Consider the following 20,115-nt stretch of genomic DNA (forward strand, 5'->3'; position numbering starts at 1 on the left):
ACGGTTCCCTGGAAGGTTCGAGAAACCACCGAGGAATGGCTGGTGACACCGTGGTGTCCCTGACCACCACAAATGCCCACAAGTACACACTCTTTCCCGCCACGCCGCGGCCTGGCTCTAGGGGCGGGCCCTGGCGAGCGAGGCGGGGTGTCACGTCACGTCCGGTCCGGGAGGCGCCTGGGCTGGGGAAAGCCATTGGAAGCCCCGTGGAGTGGGCGGGGCCGGGAAAGCGCGCCTTCAGGGGAGTGAGCGGGCCCGCTTAAAGAGCGCCGCGTCACGTCCGGCAGCGTTAGACCGGTGCGGAGGTGGTGCGGAGCTCTTCAGCCCGGGCTACTCTCAAAGTGTGTCGTCGCGAGAGGCTGCGGCGGGGCCTCTCTAGAGAAGGCAGGAGCTTGACAGCTTCCGTCAAGGCCAGGAGCGGTGACAGCCATCCGAAGTCATGAGCGACAGCGGCGAGCAGAACTACGGCGAACGGGTACGCGCGGGGGTGTGCGGGCGGCCGCGGTCCCACCTTGCTTCTCTCCCCAGGCCTGTCGGGCCTCTCCGGCCGGGCATCGGGAGTCTGACGTCGAGAGGGAGCCGGGGCGCCGAAGGGCCTGGTGGACGACGCCCGAGTCGCGAGGGAGGCCGCCAGCGGGCCGTGTGCCCGCTACCGGCGGCGGCCGTTTTTTGTGTTTTGTTTTTGTTTTTTTTTCCGTGGCGGGGTGTGGGGGGGCGCGATTAAAAATGGCCGCGGCGTCCCCTCGGCGTTGGGGGATGGGAACGGTATCTAATTTCGCCGTTGCTCGCCTGCGAAGCCGCGCCGCAGCCATCTTGGGCTCGCGGGCTGGGCGCGCTGCCAGAGGCACAAAATGGCGGAGCCGCCGCGGGTCCTGGCCGCCTGGCCCCGCCGCCTCTCCCGGGGCTGCAAGGTGAAGCGGAGAAGAGCCACGTGGGCCCGCGAGCCTTCGTGGGCCCGGGAAGCAACAGCTCTGGGGCCTCCGGAGGCGGAAACGGCGGAGGGAAATTGGGGGCCCCGTTTGCTTTGTGCCGGAGCGGTTTTCCTCATTGTTGGGAACCTCAGCTGGAATGGAAGGCAAGGTCATTAGGACTGTTACGCGGATTATTTCCTCTCCTCCTTCCGGGGAATTGTGAAGGAGTAATCGGTGGCGACAATTTATGGCGCTGTTGACTCTGGGAATCACATGTTCTGTTTTTTACGCTTCCATCCCCAGAGCGTGAAATTGGGTGGAGGATGATTAGATTGTATATAACGGGCCTGGGTTAGACCCGATCTCAGAGCTTAAACAAAGCGCATGTGGCGTGGTAGGAAGAGTATTTTAAAACTATCCTGGAAAGATGCGGAAGTACATGGCTTAACGAGCAGGTAATTGCAGCTTGAAAACTGCTCGGAAGCGCCGTAAGAATAATTGTCCCCCGACTTATATTTTTATTTTCACAAAAAAGTTTACTGGGATTTTTAGCACTAGATCATAGTTTACTTCGTAGTCAAATAAGTGTGTTAGTAAACTTTTAAAGGGTCTTTCACGGGTTGTTAGAAAGCATGTGGGGACTCCCATGATGAACGCGAAACCAAATCAGAATAATTTGAACTGATCAGACCTTTTCATACTCACATGAGTCTCTAGTCCCAAGGTCATTTAAATCCAGTGTCACCGGCGTATGCCTTGTTATTTTAAGGCTTTCCTAAGGAAAGAAACAGGGGAGGGGGTTGTGTTTTGTTTTTCTGATAATGGAAATGGAACCTAGGCTCCCGTGATGGGCAAGCCTCTACTACTGAAGTATATCCCAAACTAAATCTTAAATCTGTTGTGTTTTAAATCCTTACAAACCTACTCTGTAGTCCACACATACCTTGAAAAATCCTGCCTCCCGAAGTTGCGTGTGATTTTGAAATTAGTCTGTTTAGAATTTAAAGCAAATAGCTTTTTGTTTTGGGATTAAATAGGTATGCATCATGCCCGTGGAAAATTTGCAGACTATTAACTTTAATACACATTACTCCAGAAAGAAAGCAATTGAAATAAAGAGGGTACTATCTTGAAAGAGATGGAAAATTATTTACCCCTCTTAATTTTAAGTGTTTCTTACCACCCCCCACCCCAAGACAGGGTTTCTCTGGCTTTGGAGACTGTCTTGGAACTAGCTCTTGTAGACCAGGCTGGTTTCGAACTCACAGAAATAGAGTGCTGGAATTAAAGGTGTGTGCCGCCACCACCCGGCTTTGTTTCTGTTTCTATTAGAAAGATGGACCATCTGGTGTTTTTGACTATTTGAGGTAGGGTCACTTTCCCGGGCTATTTTGGAACTTGCTATATAAACCAATCTGGTCTTGACCTTGTTGTGCATCTGCCTGCCCGCCCTCCCAAGTGCTGGGATTTAAGATGTAAACCAACCACACCTGACAGTCATTTAATTATTTAATTATTTTGGAGAGAAAAGTATTAAAGATCGACTTTCTGATCTGTTTCTAAGCTTGGAACGCTTCAAAAAATTTTTAATGTTGTGTGGGTACAATAACGATTTTGTGTGTTTCATGTGTACCAGTTGTTCCCCAGCTGCCCAAAAGGGATTGTGGGCCACCTGATTTGGGTTCTGGGAATCGAACCTCCCGATTCCCCTAAAGAGTAGGTGCTTTTAACTGCTAAGCCAATTCTCCAGTCCTATACTTACACACTTTGGTGTTTCTTGCTTTCCAGTTGGAATCTTTGGATAATTGGAAACCTGAAGCACTACACTTAGCCAAACTCCACAAGAAGGCTTGGCAAAAAAGTTCAGAGACAGTTTAGAAATACTGCCAAGTAAGCGAGGCAGATTGTTACTGGTTTGTAAATATTGGTGCTGTATAGGGGGAATCCAGAGTTAGAGTAATCCTAGTCAATTACTTAGCAGGACTAAACATTTTTTTCTCCAAAGGAATAAGGGGTAGTTTAAGGACTGGTTTTGTGTAAGTAGGTGAGAGAATGCTTGCCTGTCATGTAAGGCTTACACACAAACATAAAACAAGGTAGTTCGAATCCCCTGCATTTCATTCACTGACGTAACTGCAAAGCAGTGTGGCCAAATCTAACTTTGTTCACCTTCCCTTTTTGCAAGCTTGTGAAAAATCATGTTCAAGGTAAATAGTCTTGGATATGCCTGGTATAACCAATCATCTCTGGAAACCAAAAAATGAGTTTCATTGACTTCTAGACCTCTAGGCACATAAACTGTTGTAGTTAATGTATTGGTATAAATCTGTAAAGCTTCCTGGAATCTCCGTGATTATTTGTTTGTCTTCATGTGGACACTCCCACACTTCAGGGTTCCGCCAAATCACTTAGGCTTCCAAAGTTGTTTCTTTCCTAAACAGACTACAGTTGGGTGTGTGAGATAAATTGTGCTTGGTTTGGTCACAAACTTACTGGATGGATGTAGTAGCATTTAGCTGTTTTGCAGTGTTGTGTACCTCATTCTTCGTAATCTGTAGGAATTGGGGTGGGATGTTTGTTTGGTTTTGGTTTTTCTTGCACATTTTAAAGTTGGTTTGATTAAGATCTTGTTTCTTCTACTACTTTTTGAAAAATTACTCATTTTGTAGAGAAACTTTCTTTGAAGGAAAAAGTCACTCTTTAGTTTAGAGCTGTAAGGTAATGTTGGTTAATAGTTAGACTCCAGTAATGGTTTGAGTATAGGGTATGAGATTTAGCAAATTTTGATCTTCTATTAGTTTAAAAATTAACCTCCTTGAGATTATGCATGAGTCTTTGTCCTGAGAATCTGGAATTCTACAAGCTAGAAAATGAAAGTTTTTTAAACATTAAGGCTGTTCTATGACCAGAGTAACAAGAGGCTAAAGAGTGACTTGAGCTAGTAAATACTCTGGTAGTTAGTAAATATTTCCTTATAGTATCTTGGGAACAAAAGCAAGGAGTAGCTTCTGGATACTTCCCCCATCAAATTGCCTCTCAGATTCTACAGTTTTTCTCTTCTGCTTAAACAATCCTGTGTCTTTGTATATTCCTTGTGATTATCCCCTAACTCTAAATTCTGGTTTTTAAAACCAAAACTTCTATTTCTAAAGTAATTGTAGCCTTCACGTGTAATTTTCATTAACAAAGGGTTGAATTAATGCCAGGTTTAAGAAAATTTGCCTAGGTTTTCATTGCTAATTACACACATAGGCTAGGTATAAGTCTCCTAAAACTGTTGAATCATGTTCTTTGGCTTAAATAAGAATGCTTATTAAATATTGTAAATATTGTCAAATTAGAAAGTGGTACATTTAAGGTGAAATCACAGATGTTTTACAAGGTAAGTACTACTGGTTTCGTTGAAAGCTTGAAGGGGAATTCAGATGCTGAGATAAGTGTTAATGGAATCTGTCTTGTATAGCCTTTTTCCTTTTCTCTTAAGTAAAACTCCAAACCTAAATGATCAACATGGATGCTTTCAAACTTCATAATTTGGCAAGTCATTGATTAGAACTATAGTAAATGTGTTCAGCATTGCTTTGTTGATTAGTATTTATACATCGCTATTGTTTTCCAATAAGCTATGGTGGTTTTTTTAGGAACTAGTGCTTTTACACAGCTTATTGTAGGATGTGGGCCATATAGAATTAGATGTTGCCATCATTTAGCATTACTTTTTTTAGTTTCAGGTAGAAATTGACTAGCAAATTCCCAAATCATTTTTTAATTGAGTTTTGGGGGCTGTTTTCATGTTTTTTGGCATAGATTTTCATGTTTGGATGGGGCCCTCTTCTGCATTAAAATTTTTGTGCTTAGTAGATAAGAACTTTCAAACATGCATAAATGTGCTTTTGATAGAAAGTATTGTTAACAGAAATGTAAGGGTTTGGTTATTTTTGCAGGTTTATAAAAAGCATAGACTTACCCCTTCAGAAACTTAAGCATTTAAGGGGTTTTCTCCTCCACCGTTTTAATAGAGAGAAGGTTGCAAGAAAAACAGTAGAAGACACATTCATGAAATCTCAGCATTTGGAAGGTGGAGGCTGGGGGATCAGGTCATCCTTTGACTATAGTGACTTTGAGTCCATTCTGGGCTACATGAGCCCTGTCTCCAAAAAGCCCTTTATCCATTTTGGTGTTGACTTTTTTTCTCCCTGTACCAAGGTATAGTTTTTCTTTGCTCATCTTGTTTCCAGTTACTAAACTACTCTCTGGGTAAAGTTTTTTTCTGTGTATGCTTTTTTTTTTTTTTAACCAAATGTATGTTAGCCCAATAGTTGATCTTGTAGTTTTATGAAGTAGCTTCTTGAGTTTAGCTGAGTTAATACAAATATTGTCTAGCAATGGTTTTGTTCTTAGTGTTTAGGAGAAAGACGATTACAAAGTGGCGATGAATGAAACAATATCAAAGTGTCCTCAACATTGAAAAGTCATGTTACCTAGAGCTTTGCCTGTTTCTGTACATAAACCTGTTGGGAGGCCAGGCACTAAGGAAATCTGCTTGGGCATTCTGATTCCATGATTACATTCGTGCTGCCAGTAAACTTTCCCCATTACATTTTAGTGATGGATATTAAATAAAATCAATTATCATGACTCCCTTAAATAGCCAATAAAAATGTTTCCAGATTAAACAATAATTGACTATAAAATTAGGCTGGAAATCAGGCTTTTCCTTGAAAAGATACTGCTATAGCCATGGTTGCCTATGCCAACAAGAGTATGAAGGCTTGTCTTCTTTTTAAGGAAACCCCTCCCCCCCTTAACCAGAAGAAAATATAGGAGGAAATAGACAGTAAAAGAGCATATAGAAATATTTAGCAGGGTAACAAAGAAAACTAGATTATTTTACATGGACAGTATTTTGCTTAGTGTTCCAGTGTTAATACTAAACTTCACTAATCTGCTAAAATGAGCCTTTTAGTAATTTAAGGTTAATTATAATTGTCTCATTTGCCACCTTTCAAGTAGGATCTCTCTTTTGAACACTCAGAAAACTAATATTTTGCTAATAGAGGGTAAAACTACAACAGAATTCTTTGAACATAATCACTGTTGGAATCAAGTTTGCTCTGCTTTTCTTTATAGCTGTTGGCATGTAGTAAATTTTACTTAGTAGCAGCATTTTAGTTCTAGATTTTGTAATTAAACTAATACAATTTCACTAATGAAGAGTTCCCAAGGGTGGGTTGGACAGATCTAAATTGTCAGGTTTGCTGACATTGTCTAACAATGTTCTTTTAAATACACAGTAATGTGGAATTTATACATTTCTTATCCAGACAAGTCACAGTATTGTAAACCTTCAACCCCAGCCTTTGTCATTGTGCAGATGAGTTGTCCATGCTTTTCTTTCTTGCACTTTTGTATTGAAATGTGTCACTTTTTGACTAGAGATGTGCTTTTGACACTTAGCATTTTCTTGGATACAATAAGAAGTGTGAAATGTGATTATAATTTGTAAAAATGTTAAATGAACAGTAAATGTTCAGTGGCGCACTTCACATTCACGTTAAGCATGATGAATTTATTTGGATTACCATATACCAACAGGAAACTATGTAGTTTCAGTTTTTTGAGCTGCATATTTTAGTATTTTTTTAAAATCCAAAACTACAAAAGGGATTTTTTTTTCTAGTTTCAGTTTTGGCACTGGATTTTATCCTGGAGTTTTAAAATATTCTTCATCCTGTTCTTTTTCTATTAAGGTTAATGTTGAAGAAGGAAAATGCGGAAGTCGTCATTTGACAAGTTTTATAAATGAGTATTTGAAGCTCAGGAATAAGTGAAGCTGAAATTTGAAAAAATAAAAGAAAGAATGCATGCTAATTATCAGACCAGAAGTCCCACTTGTAGAATATTGAGCAATTTGTGTGAAGTGGGGAAGATGAAAGAAGTCAGAATTTGAAACGGAAGAATGAAGAAAAGAAATAAAAATGAAGTTAAGATAAGAAGTAATCTGGAATCAGAAAGCACTACGCTAAGTAATTACTAGTCTGTTTATGTGTCCCTGTATATTTTGCTAAACATGCATGCATTATTTGTTTAATAGAAGAAAATATATACAGGGTAAAGAAGTGATTTCCAAGGGAATCGTTTAAATTAGGTAATAATTCTAATTTTAATTGCTTAGTCAAATGATGGAAATGCAATTCTTTAAAAATATTTGTAGTCAAATAGCAGGCAGCAGTGTGCTAATCCACTGGGTAATAATAGTTGGCCTCCCATTTATTTTCCCTTAGGCTTTTCATCTATTATACTCTGCTGGTTCTGGGGCATGAGTGAGTATGAGTTGGAACTGGTGGTCTGTTACTCAGCACCCTTTGGACTCTAAAAATGCACTGATTTTCTGCTTTGATACTGAGCAGTGTATAGAATATTTTCTATGGGAAAATTTTCAAGACTTGTCACTAGGGTGATAATGGGACTAAACTCCCAAAATCCAAACAAAGCATCTAACATGTTTGTTTTATTGTAATGAAAGCATTAGGTTTCCACATTAGTGGAAAGCTACAACCACTTAACTTCTAATGTTGAGATCTATATGTGTCAAATAAGAATGATTCTTTATATTCTGTTTCATTTTAATGCCTGTTCCAACTGAATTTTGGAGATTTTGCTTAAGTATAGTAGCTTCCCTTAAGAGATGGGTCGTGCAAGTGTAAATGATAATTCAAAGTGCAGTGGTTGCTGGTACTTAGTTGGCTTTTTTCCTATCCTTAGTTCATGATAATGATAAAGTAAACATGTTTTCTTCTGGTGTGCTACCTACCCCAACTGAAAAAAAAATCAACTCAAAATTCCTTTGTGTTTTGACTGATTATAGTTAGAATAATGTTAATAACAAGTACACATAGTAGCAGACAACCAATAGTTGCCTTCTCCTTGCAGAATATTAAAGGTTATCTTCCTAAAAAACAATGGCAACTTTTAATTTTTTTCTGAGTGTTGTTGGGTCTTTAGAGCTATTTGAGAAAATAACTTAAATGACCTTTTTTGAAGGGTGCATGTTTTGTTGGCACACTGTAACCTATTGTCAGTGCTTTTTACTTGTGCTTATATTATTTCTGTATCTTACTAGGATGAGAGTACAGTTTTCTAATAGAAGGAAATTGGTTGCTTTGTAAAAATGTCAGATAATAATCAAGAATAATGCTAATTTGGGTTATTGCTCAAACTTATAGAGGGCATTTGAATTTTGATATGGTCCAAGTGATATGCTTAAAGTGAAAATGTTGACATTAACAAAGTTTCACATCTGTTTTGTTTTCTTCAGATATTAGGGTGTAGCCTGTGGACATTGAGAATGCTTTTAAGTCCTATTGACAGAAAAACAGTTAAAATCAGAGGGCTGAAATGGGGGTATTGGAATTTTACTTGAAATAGAGAGATTTGCTTTGCCAAAGAATCATAGAAAGATTTAACTTCTGACATTGAGTCTGTAAAGCTTAATTGACATGTATTTTGCTTTTTAGGATTAGGGTGCCTAACACAAACTAAAAGCTGTTTAGGACTGTACTATGAGCTACTGTTAAGGAGAGAGTTAGTACTTCTGAGCTGTTGCTCAATATGGGAGGAGCTATAGACTGCTTGAGATTTCTGTTTTTGAGGTTGACCTGTTACTTATAGGTGGGCATTAGTAAAAATGACTTAAGATTTGAGAGCATGGGGGATGGAGATTTCTGGCATTGTTTATGCTTTTGGCATTGGCTATCCATGGTATAGTTGTTTGTAGAGTTCTATATGGCTTTGTTGCTGAGTTGAATTTGAGGTATTATTTGTAAAAGGACTTTCCTGGCTGGCTTTATAGAATTATTTGTGAATTAAGGTTTATAATCAGTGTAGAGCTGTGTATTTAGCTAATCACTGTGGGGACTCATTTCTTCACACAATCCTTCATATATTCTCACCAGTTAAGAGGTGGTCAACCGAAGTGAAAGGATTTAACAAAGGATTAGCTGACAAGTTTAGATACAGGTTTTTTTTGTGTGTGTATGTGATTTTTTTTTTCCTTTCCCTGCTAGCCCAATGAGGTGGCAGTATATAGGCAAGGGAATCTTGTTTTGGTGTTTCCACTGTTTTCTGATCTTAAAAATTGTTGCTCAAAAAATACATGGAGCCATTTTACATTTGGAGACTGGGTAGTCTTGAACTTTCTAAATCATCTATCTGTTTTGGACACCTTACTCAGTTAATTTCCCATTCTAGAAATTCTATTATTCCTCTTACCAGACAGATAGCTGCGGCATCCCAGTTTGGAATAAAACTATGGTTAAAATGAAGCAACAGTCTGAAAGGGGATTTTTTTTTTAAAGATTTACGTATATGGTGCTCTACCCGAATGTACACCTGCATGCCAGAAAGAGGGTATCAGATTCCATTAAAAATAGGAGAGCTGTGAGCCTACCATGTGGTTGCTGGGAATTGAACTCAGGATCTCTGGATGAGCTACCAATGGTACCACTGAGGCATCTCTCCAGCCCCCAGGAAATCTGTCACACATTAAAGCACACCATGTTTTAGTATGTCATTGAAGTATTTTCTAGATTATTTGGGGCCTGGAAAGCTATTCTTTCTAACAGTTGTCTTTATCTGTTTTACTTGAGGTTTCCTCTCTTCTGTGTTTAGAGCATTGAGGAGGAATGTTCTAAATTGTCTTCCTTATTCTGTATGTAAATCATAGTCTGGATTCTAAAATACTTGGAAGTGGCTGTCTAGATTCATATCTTTTGTTTTAGCTCTGCTTTCATTTTAGTGGTTGTTGCTGTGTCTTAAGTAGAACAGTTGACTAGACCGCTTTCATTTTGTCTTAAAGGTTTTGTAGTGAGGGCTTAGTGGTCTGAGGAGTAGGTATTGTCTCTTCCCATTTAATTTGTAGAATTTTTCTCCAGTCCTATTGCTACATATGTGTCTTTTCTACTAATTGACACAAGCCTTTGGCTAAGAAACGATTACCCTATTTAGCTATTTTCTTGCCTTTTTATTATTTACTTTAAAAATCGTGTTTGTGTCAGTTCACTGGCCATTAGTTGGAGTTTTGGTTAGGAAAACTGAGTTCATGTGTGGTATTTGCCTAGGCATCTATAGAATTTTCTTCCTGGGCCTCTACTCTAGATAATGAGCTCATGATTTTATCCTTGTTTTAATGTGCCCTTTACATATTCTGCTTTTTCTCAGTCTCCTGTTTTATTTTGCCTGGGCTCTTCTCAGTTTAGCCAAGAAAGCTGTGGATCTTTGGCACCTTCTCTACTCTTAAAGCAGTTGCCTTGCTCTTGAGTTTTGTAAGAGATCCCCACATACATTGAAAACAAGGACTCAACCATATTTCATGTCCACCATCTTTACAATCCAGCTAGATTTCTTCTACCTTCAGAGCTTGAAATACAAGGTTGTCCTTATTGTTTTTGCCCCTCATTCAGTAAACTAACTTGAAGTCCTATAAATTTTTGGGGGTTTGTTTTGATTGCAGCTTGACTGTAGTAGGCTAGGCTTCATAGTTAACTAAAGTTCTTTCCTAGTCTATGTAGTAATATTCCCCCAAATATAATCCTTGGGTAGTTCTTTAACAATTTGATATTGACACCTTTTAAGGGAGTGGAGTTAGATAATTCTTCCCTACTCCAGAAAGGTGAAAGAACTAACTGATGTCAGTTGAAGCAATGAAACCATTATACCAGGTATACTCAATTCCTGCCCGCACATGTGTTTTCTTATCTTTGGAAGAGGATTGCTCTCCTTGGCCATTTATCTCACAGAAGCTTATTTGTTTTTTAAAGTTTCCTAAAAAGTATATAAATTAAAACTTTTGATCTGCGTGTAGGAATCCCGTTCTGCTTCCAGAAGTGGAAGTGCTCATGGATCTGGGAAATCTGCACGGCATACCCCTGCAAGATCACGCTCCAAGGAAGATTCGAGACGCTCTAGATCAAAGTCAAGGTCCAGATCTGAATCTAGGTGAGAAAGAGCATTTTGATCTCCTGTTAATTCTGCTCTGAAATTGCTGTGGGTTTGTTAGGCTAAGGAAGGGAAAGGATGTGTCCATTTGTTAGTCTGTTTGATGTCGGTATTAGAAATGGGTGCCAGAAGACTGAAACAACCTGGGCTTCTGGGGTGTGAGGGTTCAGATCTTTCCCCTATGTTGGCTTGAACAGATTATAGTTAACCTTTGAACTTCAGCTGCACCAGCACTTATGCTCACTACAGATGGTTGTAAGCCACCACGTGGTTGCTGGGAATTGAATCCAGGTTCTCTGGAACAGTAGCCAGTGCCCTTAACTGTTGAGCCATCTTTCCAGTCCCAAAACCTTTTTTTCTCTGTAGCCCCGGCTGTCCTGGAACTCACTTTGTAGACCAGGTAGCTGGTCTCAAACTCAGATCCACCTGCCTTTGCCTTCCAAGTGCTGGGATGGAAGGCATGTATGTGCCTTAATAGAGATAATAAAAACTGTAGTGGCTGTGATGGCTTTTGTTAAATAGCCTAAATGAGTAGCAGGCATAATAGGAAATAAAAAATACAGGATAGCATCATAGAGGTAAAGGTGTGAACAACCCCAATTAGTAATAGTGTATTGTATAGTCCAATTTTCAAAAGAATTTTTTTTTTTTTTTTGGTTTTTCGAGACAGAGTTTCTCTGTGGCTTTGGAGGCTGTCCTGGAACTAGCTCTTGTAGACCAGGCTGGCCTCGAACTCACAGAGATCTGCCTGCCTCTGCCTCCCAAGTGCTGGGATTAAAGGCGTGCGCCACCAACGCCCGGCTCAAAAGAATTTTAAATATATTTAACTTGAAATTTTCTTTTTGTTATTTTGAAGAAATGATCAAAGAGAGGGAACATGTTCTTCTGACTTTTGTTGCTTAACAAAATTATGATAGATTGGGGTAATTTTTTTTATCATTGACTATGGTGTTTGGACTTTAACTCTAGAATAGAATAATAAAAGAATTGAAAGTCTTATCTATTTTTCAGCTATTTAGTCATGACCCCGACTTCTGTTTTGCAGGTCTAGATCCAGAAGAAGTTCTAGAAGGCATTATACAAGGTCACGATCACGATCCCGCTCCCACAGACGATCCCGGAGCAGGTCTTACAGCCGAGATTATCGAAGACGTCATAGCCACAGCCATTCTCCCATGTCTACTCGAAGGCGTCATGTTGGAAACCGGGTAAGCTGAAAAGGTTTTCTAAAGTGCTATGAATTGAACCTAGATTATTATGTACTCGAGGCAAGTAAATATTATACCATTGAGATGCATTCCTAGCCTGAAGATCCTCTTAAAACACTGCCAGATCTTTCTATTTTGTTGTTGGAGTTGTAGCAAATTAAAACGTGGCATCTGTGTTTAGAGAATCCCATTCTGCTTCCGGAATTGGAACTGTTTATATAAGGTTGTAATTTCCCTGCCAAGTAGTTTTTTCTGTGTGAACTTACTGGAACTTTCTAAGTTCTTTAAGACTGGAATGCTTGTAATGTGTGTATAGAATTTATTTTACTAATAGTTGCTAAAGTATATATATATGTGTGTGTGTGTGTGTGTGTGTGTGTGTGTGTGTGTGTGTGTGTGTGTATTTTTTGGTTTTACGAGACAGGGCTTCTCTGTTTTGGAGGCTGTCGGTCCAGCCTAGCCTTGAACTCACAGAGATGCGCCTGTCTCTGCCTCCCGAGTGCTGGGATTAAAGGCGTGAGCCACCACCGCCCAGCACTAAAGTAATTTTTTTTTGCTGGGTTTCATATATGATCATATATAACTTAATATGTGATATAGTTCCCCTTGTCTGATTTTAGTTGCTAGACATTCAGAAGGATTAAGGGAAAAGCCCACAAGTAATTTATGAAGCTTAGTGTTTGCTTCACCTTTAGTTTGAAATCTTGCTCTGTGCTGTTATCCCATCTATTAATAACATTACTATTTTTAATCTTGATGTACTTAATTTGCAAATTAAATTTTACAATGTCTGATTATTTAAAATACTCAACAAAACATGATTTTGTAGCTGAGCATTGGTGCTGTATGCCTTTAATCCCATCAGGCGGTTATCTGAGTTCGAGACCAGCCTGGTCTACAAGACCTAATTCCAGGACAGCCTCCAAAGTCACAGAGAAACCAAAAAAAATCAAACAAATGATTTGTAAGCAGTTGTTACATATAGTGCACTCTTTATAGGTGTGATACCCTTATTATGCTGGCCAAAACTTATCTTCCATCTGTGAGATTGGTTGGATTCTCCAGTGCAGTTCCCATAGAGACATGGGTCTATACCCTTATTTCCAGTTATTTGCTCCCAGCTATCCTTGTACAGATATGCATAGCATGACATCTTTGTTAAGTATCTTTTGTGTTTTCCCCTTTTGGTGGTGTTTTTCAAGACAGTTTTGCTGTGTAGCCCTGGCTATCCTGGATCTCTTTGTTTTTTTTTTTTTTTTTTTTTTTTTTCTTTTTGAGACAAGCTCTCACTGTGTTTGTGCCACTCTGCAAAAAGATCACTTTAATTCTGCTTTTCATTGGTGGAGTTGAGATGAACTCCATCTCATTTATTGCATCAGGTCAACTGAAGGAATTGCTTTGTGTCTGAGGAGCCCAAGAATAATAAGTTTCCAGCAGACAGAAGGGGAACTATGTAGGGTTGGGTGCTGGTTTCTGGATTACAAGGGCTTAGGGAAGGTGTCACCCAAGAATGGGCACAAGAGATTCAATTATACCTGTTCATTTCCAATTCTGGCTGGGTAGGGAGTGTCTCACAAATAGTCAAGGTTTGGGTCATCCTGGGCTGCATAAGTTCTAGACTAAAACAAACAGCCTACTCTTTTTCTAGTTGAAGAAATCATGCTGTTCTGATTTTTGTGTACTTACTATGATTTTTTTCTTAGAATAAAATCCAAGCTGAAGTCTACACCTCAAAAGTAGATTGCAAAGATTCTTTTTACTAAGAGTCTCTTAATGATTCCCCCCTCATGAGTTTTGCTACCCTTTTTGGTTGCACTGTATGTCACATGTTTTGTAAGATGCAATGATCTTTTGTGTACTATCTTCCCTTCCCCATCTACCCTCTTTAGATCTATGTCAGATTTTCAGATTTTAAAATCTGTTTCTGTTTTTTAGGCAAATCCTGACCCCAATTGTTGTCTTGGAGTATTTGGGTTGAGCTTGTACACCACAGAAAGAGACCTAAGAGAAGTGTTCTCTAAATATGGCCCCATTGCCGATGTGTCTATTGTGTATGACCAGCAATCTAGACGTTCAAGAGGATTTGCCTTTGTATATTTTGAAAATGTAGATGATGCCAAGGAAGTAAGTAAATATTTATTGTACTTTAGTTCAAAACACCAGTCTTGGTTAACTGTTCTGATAACCAGGCAATTTCTATTTTTGTAGTATAAATTTAAGATCTAAGACACACAGCTTTAGTTTTGAGCTAAGAAAAACAAGTTCTGCTTGGAACATGTTGAATTCAGTAATGATGTTCTGAACTTATTCTTAAACTTCTATTTTGCAAAACAACAAGCCAGTGAAGACTAAATGTGACTCTGGAAATGTCTTAGTCTTTAACAAAGTAGTTCATGAAGGTCCTGGATCTAGCCTAGTATATTCATTCTACAAAAAGCATTTTAAAGTAAATTCCTAACAAAGCACTTGCTGTTTCTTTAATGCTATGTTGATGTATAAAGTAAACCATGAATATACATTGATAAGAATACAGTGAGCTATTTTCTATAAAGTAGGTGTATTTACAATTTAAGTTGGTGCAGTGTGTCTGTGGAGGCCAGCAGAGGGCATCAGAATTTGAGCTGCAGACATGGCTCCTCTGGTGGATTCTGGGAATTGAATCCAGGTCTTGAAAAGCAGACAGTGCTCTAAACGGCTGAGCCTTCAGTCCATACTCATTTTAGCCTTATAAAAAGGATGCAACTAATGTAAATCCAAGCTTCCTCTTATAAGTATTCAGCTTCCACAACAGGCATTTTTGAATCATGTAATATAACAGTACACGGTTTTTGTTTGTTTTGTTTATTTCTTCCCATACCAAACAGACATAGGCAAAGAAGAGTGTTGGGCTGTGTTCATCAAGCCCTAATTTGTAGACATTAAGATTTGGGCTTCATAGATACTAGTGTACTGCGTGAGTGAGCGCAACAACACTAAGGGTATGAGAAAGTACACCTAAATTTGTGGTATAAGTATTTTGTAGGTCCTGAAGGCTGCTGTGACTACGCTTTATTTTTGTGACTACTTTTAGCAAGTGAATTTGTAATAGAGGAAACCAACCCATTTAGGAAATTTTTTCCCCCTGGCCAACTTTTAAAATATTAGGAAACTTGATGGAAAGTCCCCTCAGTCTTTATTAAATAGCTATTGGATAATTAGACAATTGTCCAGGATATATGTAACAATTTATCTTTTGTAGGCTAAAGAACGTGCCAATGGAATGGAGCTTGATGGACGTCGAATTAGGGTTGATTTCTCCATAACAAAAAGACCCCATACCCCAACGCCAGGGATTTACATGGGGAGACCCACCTAGTAAGTTTGACTTGTTTGTGAGTGCGGCTGGTACTTGAATAGTAATAGTTCATGTTGGGTGTCTTGCTCTAATTTTCCCTACCAATCTCAACATGTTTAGGAGAAATTCTTTAAAAAAAAAAAAAACATGCTGTGTGCTTGCACATCCACATGTATGTAAGATTCAGGGGACACCTTTATAGATGCCATTCTTACACTTCTACATGAGTTCTGGAGATTATCATAATGCTAGGCTTGTAAGCATCATTGCCTACTGAGCCACCTTACTGTTCATGTCATCTTCCCTAGATGTACAACCCTCTCAACTCCTCCATGAACTGTCCCCTCAAACCCCCTTCTTTCCACCTATATGCTTCATGAGTATGTGGCTGTCTACTGCGTTATGGTCAACCAACCATGTGCCACACCTTCCTAGAAAACCACCTCTAGTCTAGTTGCAGCTAGTTCCTAGGTTAGGCATGGGGAGGAACTTCTCTCCTGTGCATGCTAGAATGTTAACTGGTATAGGTAACTATTAGCTCATGAGTGCAGTGACACTATCATGTTCATACTGTACAGTTGTGTGGTGCTTCTCCCCAGTCTGGCTTTACGATCTTTCTGCTCTTTAAGCACTTTACTCACAGAGTCTCAGCCTCATACTCACCTTGTTTTTTTTAAACTGACTTAAAAAAACCTTTTTAAGACAGCATCTCACCTAACAGTGGTAGCAAATGCCTTTAATCACAATACTTGGAAAGCAGAGGCAGGTAGCCAGCCTGGTGTGCAGTATGGGTTCAAGGACTACACCCCTATCCCACCCTCTCAGACAAGATTGCGCCATATATCCCTGGCTGGCTTCAAGATCACAGACATCTACCTTCCTTTGCCTCCTTAGTGCTGAGATTGAATTAAAGATGTGTTTACCATGCCCAACAGTTTTATAGAAAATCTGTTGGATTTGTGTGCCCCTAAAACCAAAAGGTTGCATATAGATATATACATCCAAATAATACAGTGTAACAAGAAACCATCGATAATATTGATGAGAATTATATAAAAATAACTTTTGGGGTTAACGTACTTAAGAGGTCTGCTTGTAGATGTCTCCAGTTTTTGTTCAGGAAAGCCAACTGTCTCAGCATATCCAAGGAATTTGGTTGATTTCATGAGTTCTCTTCTCACAATTTTTAATAGCAAAAGTTGTGACCAAAAAGGGAGAGGATCATTTTGAATTACTAAAAGGTATGTTGTCATTCACAGTGGCAGTTCACGCCGCCGCGATTATTATGACAGAGGATATGATCGGGGTTATGATGATCGGGACTATTACAGCAGATCATACAGGTAAGTTGTATAGGAGTCTATTCACATAAAACGGTACAAAAAAATACCCTGAACTTTTAAAAGTAAGAAATTGTAGCTGTTATTTAAACCAAAATTTAAGACATCTAATGTGGTATATAGTTGGATGCTTGCTTCATTCTAAAATATAAATGGGGAACATTAAATTTGGTGTGCTAATACAAAGATGAAATTTGATGTTATACATGTATGTTGTTCTCTTGGACTTTTACTTGGGTTCTGGGTATCTAATTCAGATTGTTAAAGTATCAAGGAAGCAATCAACCAACCAGTAATTATGAGACTTTAAACTTTTGTAATAAAGTATACACCTTGGTTGGTTGGTTGGTTTTATAAGTGAGATTTTCAGGTTCAAGAGTATCCGTGATAGCATTGTCTATGGAAGTCTTTAGTGCAATTTGACATCCAGAATTTTGCCAAAATGGTATTTTCTCCCCCTTTGAAGCATTACTGTGTTAAGTAGTGGTATTTGGGGCTGAGAAGTTTAAAGGTCTCTGTTTACTGAGAACAACTCTACCATTTTAGAAAGAGCTCTTTAACATGTTCACTAAACAATTTGCTCCCTTTTCTGTTTTTACAGAGGAGGTGGTGGAGGAGGAGGTGGATGGAGAGCTGCTCAAGACAGGGATCAAATTTACAGGTGTGCCAAAAGGGTTTACAGTCTGACTAAACAGAATACTTACACAATGTTTGCCTGATACTTAGGTAACTGTTCTCTTAGTGACACCACTAAGATTTGATTTGCTTGTGTTTGACTCTGGCTTCCTGTGTTGTCCTAGCACTCAGAGAGACCTGCCTGCCTTTGGCTACTAAGTTCCTGGACTAAAGGCATGCCAACCATGCTGCCTGACCTTCATTTTTTAATTAGTTTGTGTATTTAGTCTGCATTTATGTTTACCACGAGCTTACTTTTTGTCCTTGGAGACCAGAAGACTGGCCACTGTGTGGGTGCTAGGAATTGAATGTAGGTTCCCTGCAAGAATAGGGACATGAAAGTAGTTCTCAATAGACAATATAAAAGTCTTTGTAGAAATAAAAATTAATTGAACTTCATATATAATTTTTATATATATAATAAATATATAATTTTTTAATGTATAAACTGTACTTTAAAGATTTGTTGGGACTTTCCAGCTTGAGGACTGGCAAAAGTTTGGCTTCATGTTATTAGCCCAATGTCATCTAGATGTAGATTTAGACAGTCTTTATTTATTTACAGAAGGCGGTCACCTTCTCCGTACTACAGTCGTGGAGGATACAGGTCACGTTCCAGATCGCGATCATACTCACCTCGTAAGTTACCTTGATTAGTTTTATTTATCTCTTAGGATTTGCTTAAGGTTTAAAATTTTTTGATTCCCAAACATTAACATGTTTGTTTTCTTTCCAGGTCGCTATTAAAGCATGAAGTTGAAGACTTTCTGAAACCTGCCATAGAGCTGGGATATTGTTGTGGACAATATTTTCTATTGTCTCCTGTTTAAAAAGTGAACAGTGCCTAGTGAAGTTAGGTGACTTTTACACCTTTTATGATGACTACTTTTGGTGGAGTTGAAATGCTGTTTTCATTCTGCATTTGTGTAGTTCGGTGCTTTGTTCAAAGTTAAGTGTTTTCAGAAAAGTATGTTTTGCATGTATTTTTTTACAGTCCAAATTTTGACTGCTGAGAAGTTTCTATTGTACAAAACTTCATTTAAAAGGTTTTTCTACTGAATCCAGGGTATTCTGAAGATCGAAGCCTGTGTGTAAAATGCTACCAAATGGCAAAAAGCAACAATAAACAAGTTTGATTTTTTTTTCTTTTTCTTTCTAAATATCAATGCTTAACCAGAGCCACCCTTAAGTTACCAGTAAAATACTTTAAAATAAAAATATTCACTTTCTTTGAGGAGTCCATGAAACTTGCCATATTCAATATACTTGCAATTAAGTGTTAAATATGCTGTAACTCTGTGCTGCTAGTATTAGAACAAAAATCTTTCCATACAGCAAATGCTTAAAGCTTACATTAATGTGGAATTTGTCAGCCTTTATGTAATCTGTATTATATATAGCAGGTAATAAGAGCTACAGATACATGTCTTTAAAAGGCTGTTTGTTAAGGCTGTTACAAAGAGATAATGGTATATCACCAAGTTGATGACAATACATTCCACCACAAATGTACTCTTGTTCTTCTAGCTTTTAGACTATATGATAATACTGGGTGCTTTTCAAAGTATGAAATGAGAGAAGGGATCACCACACCTGTGTCATGGATAAACTGAAGACTGCCTGTTCATTTTTTAAATATTATTTTTAGGTCCTTTGCTTACCAAAGGAGGCCCAATTCACTCAAATGTTTTGAGAACTGTTTAAATAAAGGCAAAGAGAAAAATTGCTGATGCAACTTGGTTTACAAAGAAGTGTTGACTTTCTTTTTATTGTAATTAGAGTTCTGTGGTTTATTTAGTGTTTGGTGCAATATTGTTCTTGCTTTAAGATAACATACTATGTGCTGTTTTGGAAAGTGTATTTCTCAAATATATTGGCCAAGTAGATACTGGAATGAAGATTTCTCTTTGGGGCTGATGTATTAAATATACCTGGTTTAGTACCCAATTCATTTCAGTTTAAGGCTGTTATAAGTAGGGTTAGCCTGTGGGCTTTTTTAGTCTTTGGCTATTCCAATAGTCTGTCCAGGTTTTTCATAAAGATACATATGTACATCCATGGACAGACTTAAGTTTGACTTAGATCCACGAGATACTAACATGACAGTGTCCTGACCCAAGCTCGTTCAAGGATCTCTTTGTTGCTTTATAGTTCCCCTTCACCCCCATTACTGTAGATTCAACCTAGACTTCTACAGATCCAGACCTAAACTTGGGTTTATGATAATGATGCAGGGAACATGATGCTGCTTGTAGCAGTCTTGTATAAAGAAGAGCAAGCAGCCGGGCGGTGGTGGCGCACGCCTTTAATCCTAATCCCAGCACTCGGGAGGCAGAGGCAGGCAGATCTCTGTGAGTTCGAGGCCAGCCTGGTTCTACAGAGCGGGTTCCAGGACAGCCTCTAAAACAATACAGAGAAACCCTGTCTCGAAAAACCAAAAAAAAAAAAAAAAAAAAAAAACAAAAAACTTTTTTTTTTTTTTTGTTTTGTTTGTTTGTATCATTTTGGAGGCTGTTGGACCAGCCCGGCCTCGAACTCACAGAGATCCGCCTGCCTCTGCCTCCCCAGTGCTGGGATTAAAGGCATGCGCCACCACTGCCCGGCTGAGCAAGCATTGTTTTATGGGAATATTTGGAAGCCCCCCTGCAAGT

The 20,115-nt window shown here is 38.9% G+C and overlaps 1 protein-coding gene across 2 annotated transcripts; it reads left to right on the plus strand.

The window, feature by feature from the left end:
- Positions 1-265: 265 nt before the first annotated feature.
- Tra2b (transformer 2 beta homolog) lies at positions 266-19,199 on the plus strand. 2 transcript variants are annotated; one of them, XM_040751051.1, is made up of 9 exons: positions 266-475; positions 10,774-10,907; positions 11,953-12,115; positions 14,051-14,239; positions 15,354-15,469; positions 16,709-16,792; positions 17,391-17,450; positions 18,033-18,103; positions 18,201-19,199. In XM_040751051.1, exons 1-9 carry the CDS (start codon positions 440-442, stop codon positions 18,209-18,211), a joined length of 864 nt encoding a protein of 287 aa, XP_040606985.1. In that variant the 5' UTR covers positions 266-439; the 3' UTR covers positions 18,212-19,199. The 2 variants fall into 2 exon arrangements, with proteins under 2 accessions (XP_040606985.1, XP_040606984.1); XM_040751050.1 differs by having other exon boundaries at positions 267-475; positions 18,030-18,103.
- Positions 19,200-20,115: the final 916 nt, after the last annotated feature.

The sequence above is a fragment of the Mesocricetus auratus genome, unplaced genomic scaffold (genome assembly GCF_017639785.1).
Source record: "Mesocricetus auratus isolate SY011 unplaced genomic scaffold, BCM_Maur_2.0 Super-Scaffold_100008, whole genome shotgun sequence".
NCBI lineage: Eukaryota > Metazoa > Chordata > Mammalia > Rodentia > Cricetidae > Mesocricetus > Mesocricetus auratus.

Bases quoted from the DNA above. Each gene is read 5' to 3' on its own strand.
- Tra2b (XM_040751050.1), top strand. From the start codon at position 440: ATGAGCGACAGCGGCGAGCAGAACTACGGCGAACGG. The intron at 476-10,773 runs GTACGCGCGGGG...ATCTGCGTGTAG, and splicing joins AGCAGAACTACGGCGAACGG to GAATCCCGTTCTGCTTCCAG. The intron at 15,470-16,708 runs GTAAGTTTGACT...TGTCATTCACAG, and splicing joins TACATGGGGAGACCCACCTA to TGGCAGTTCACGCCGCCGCG.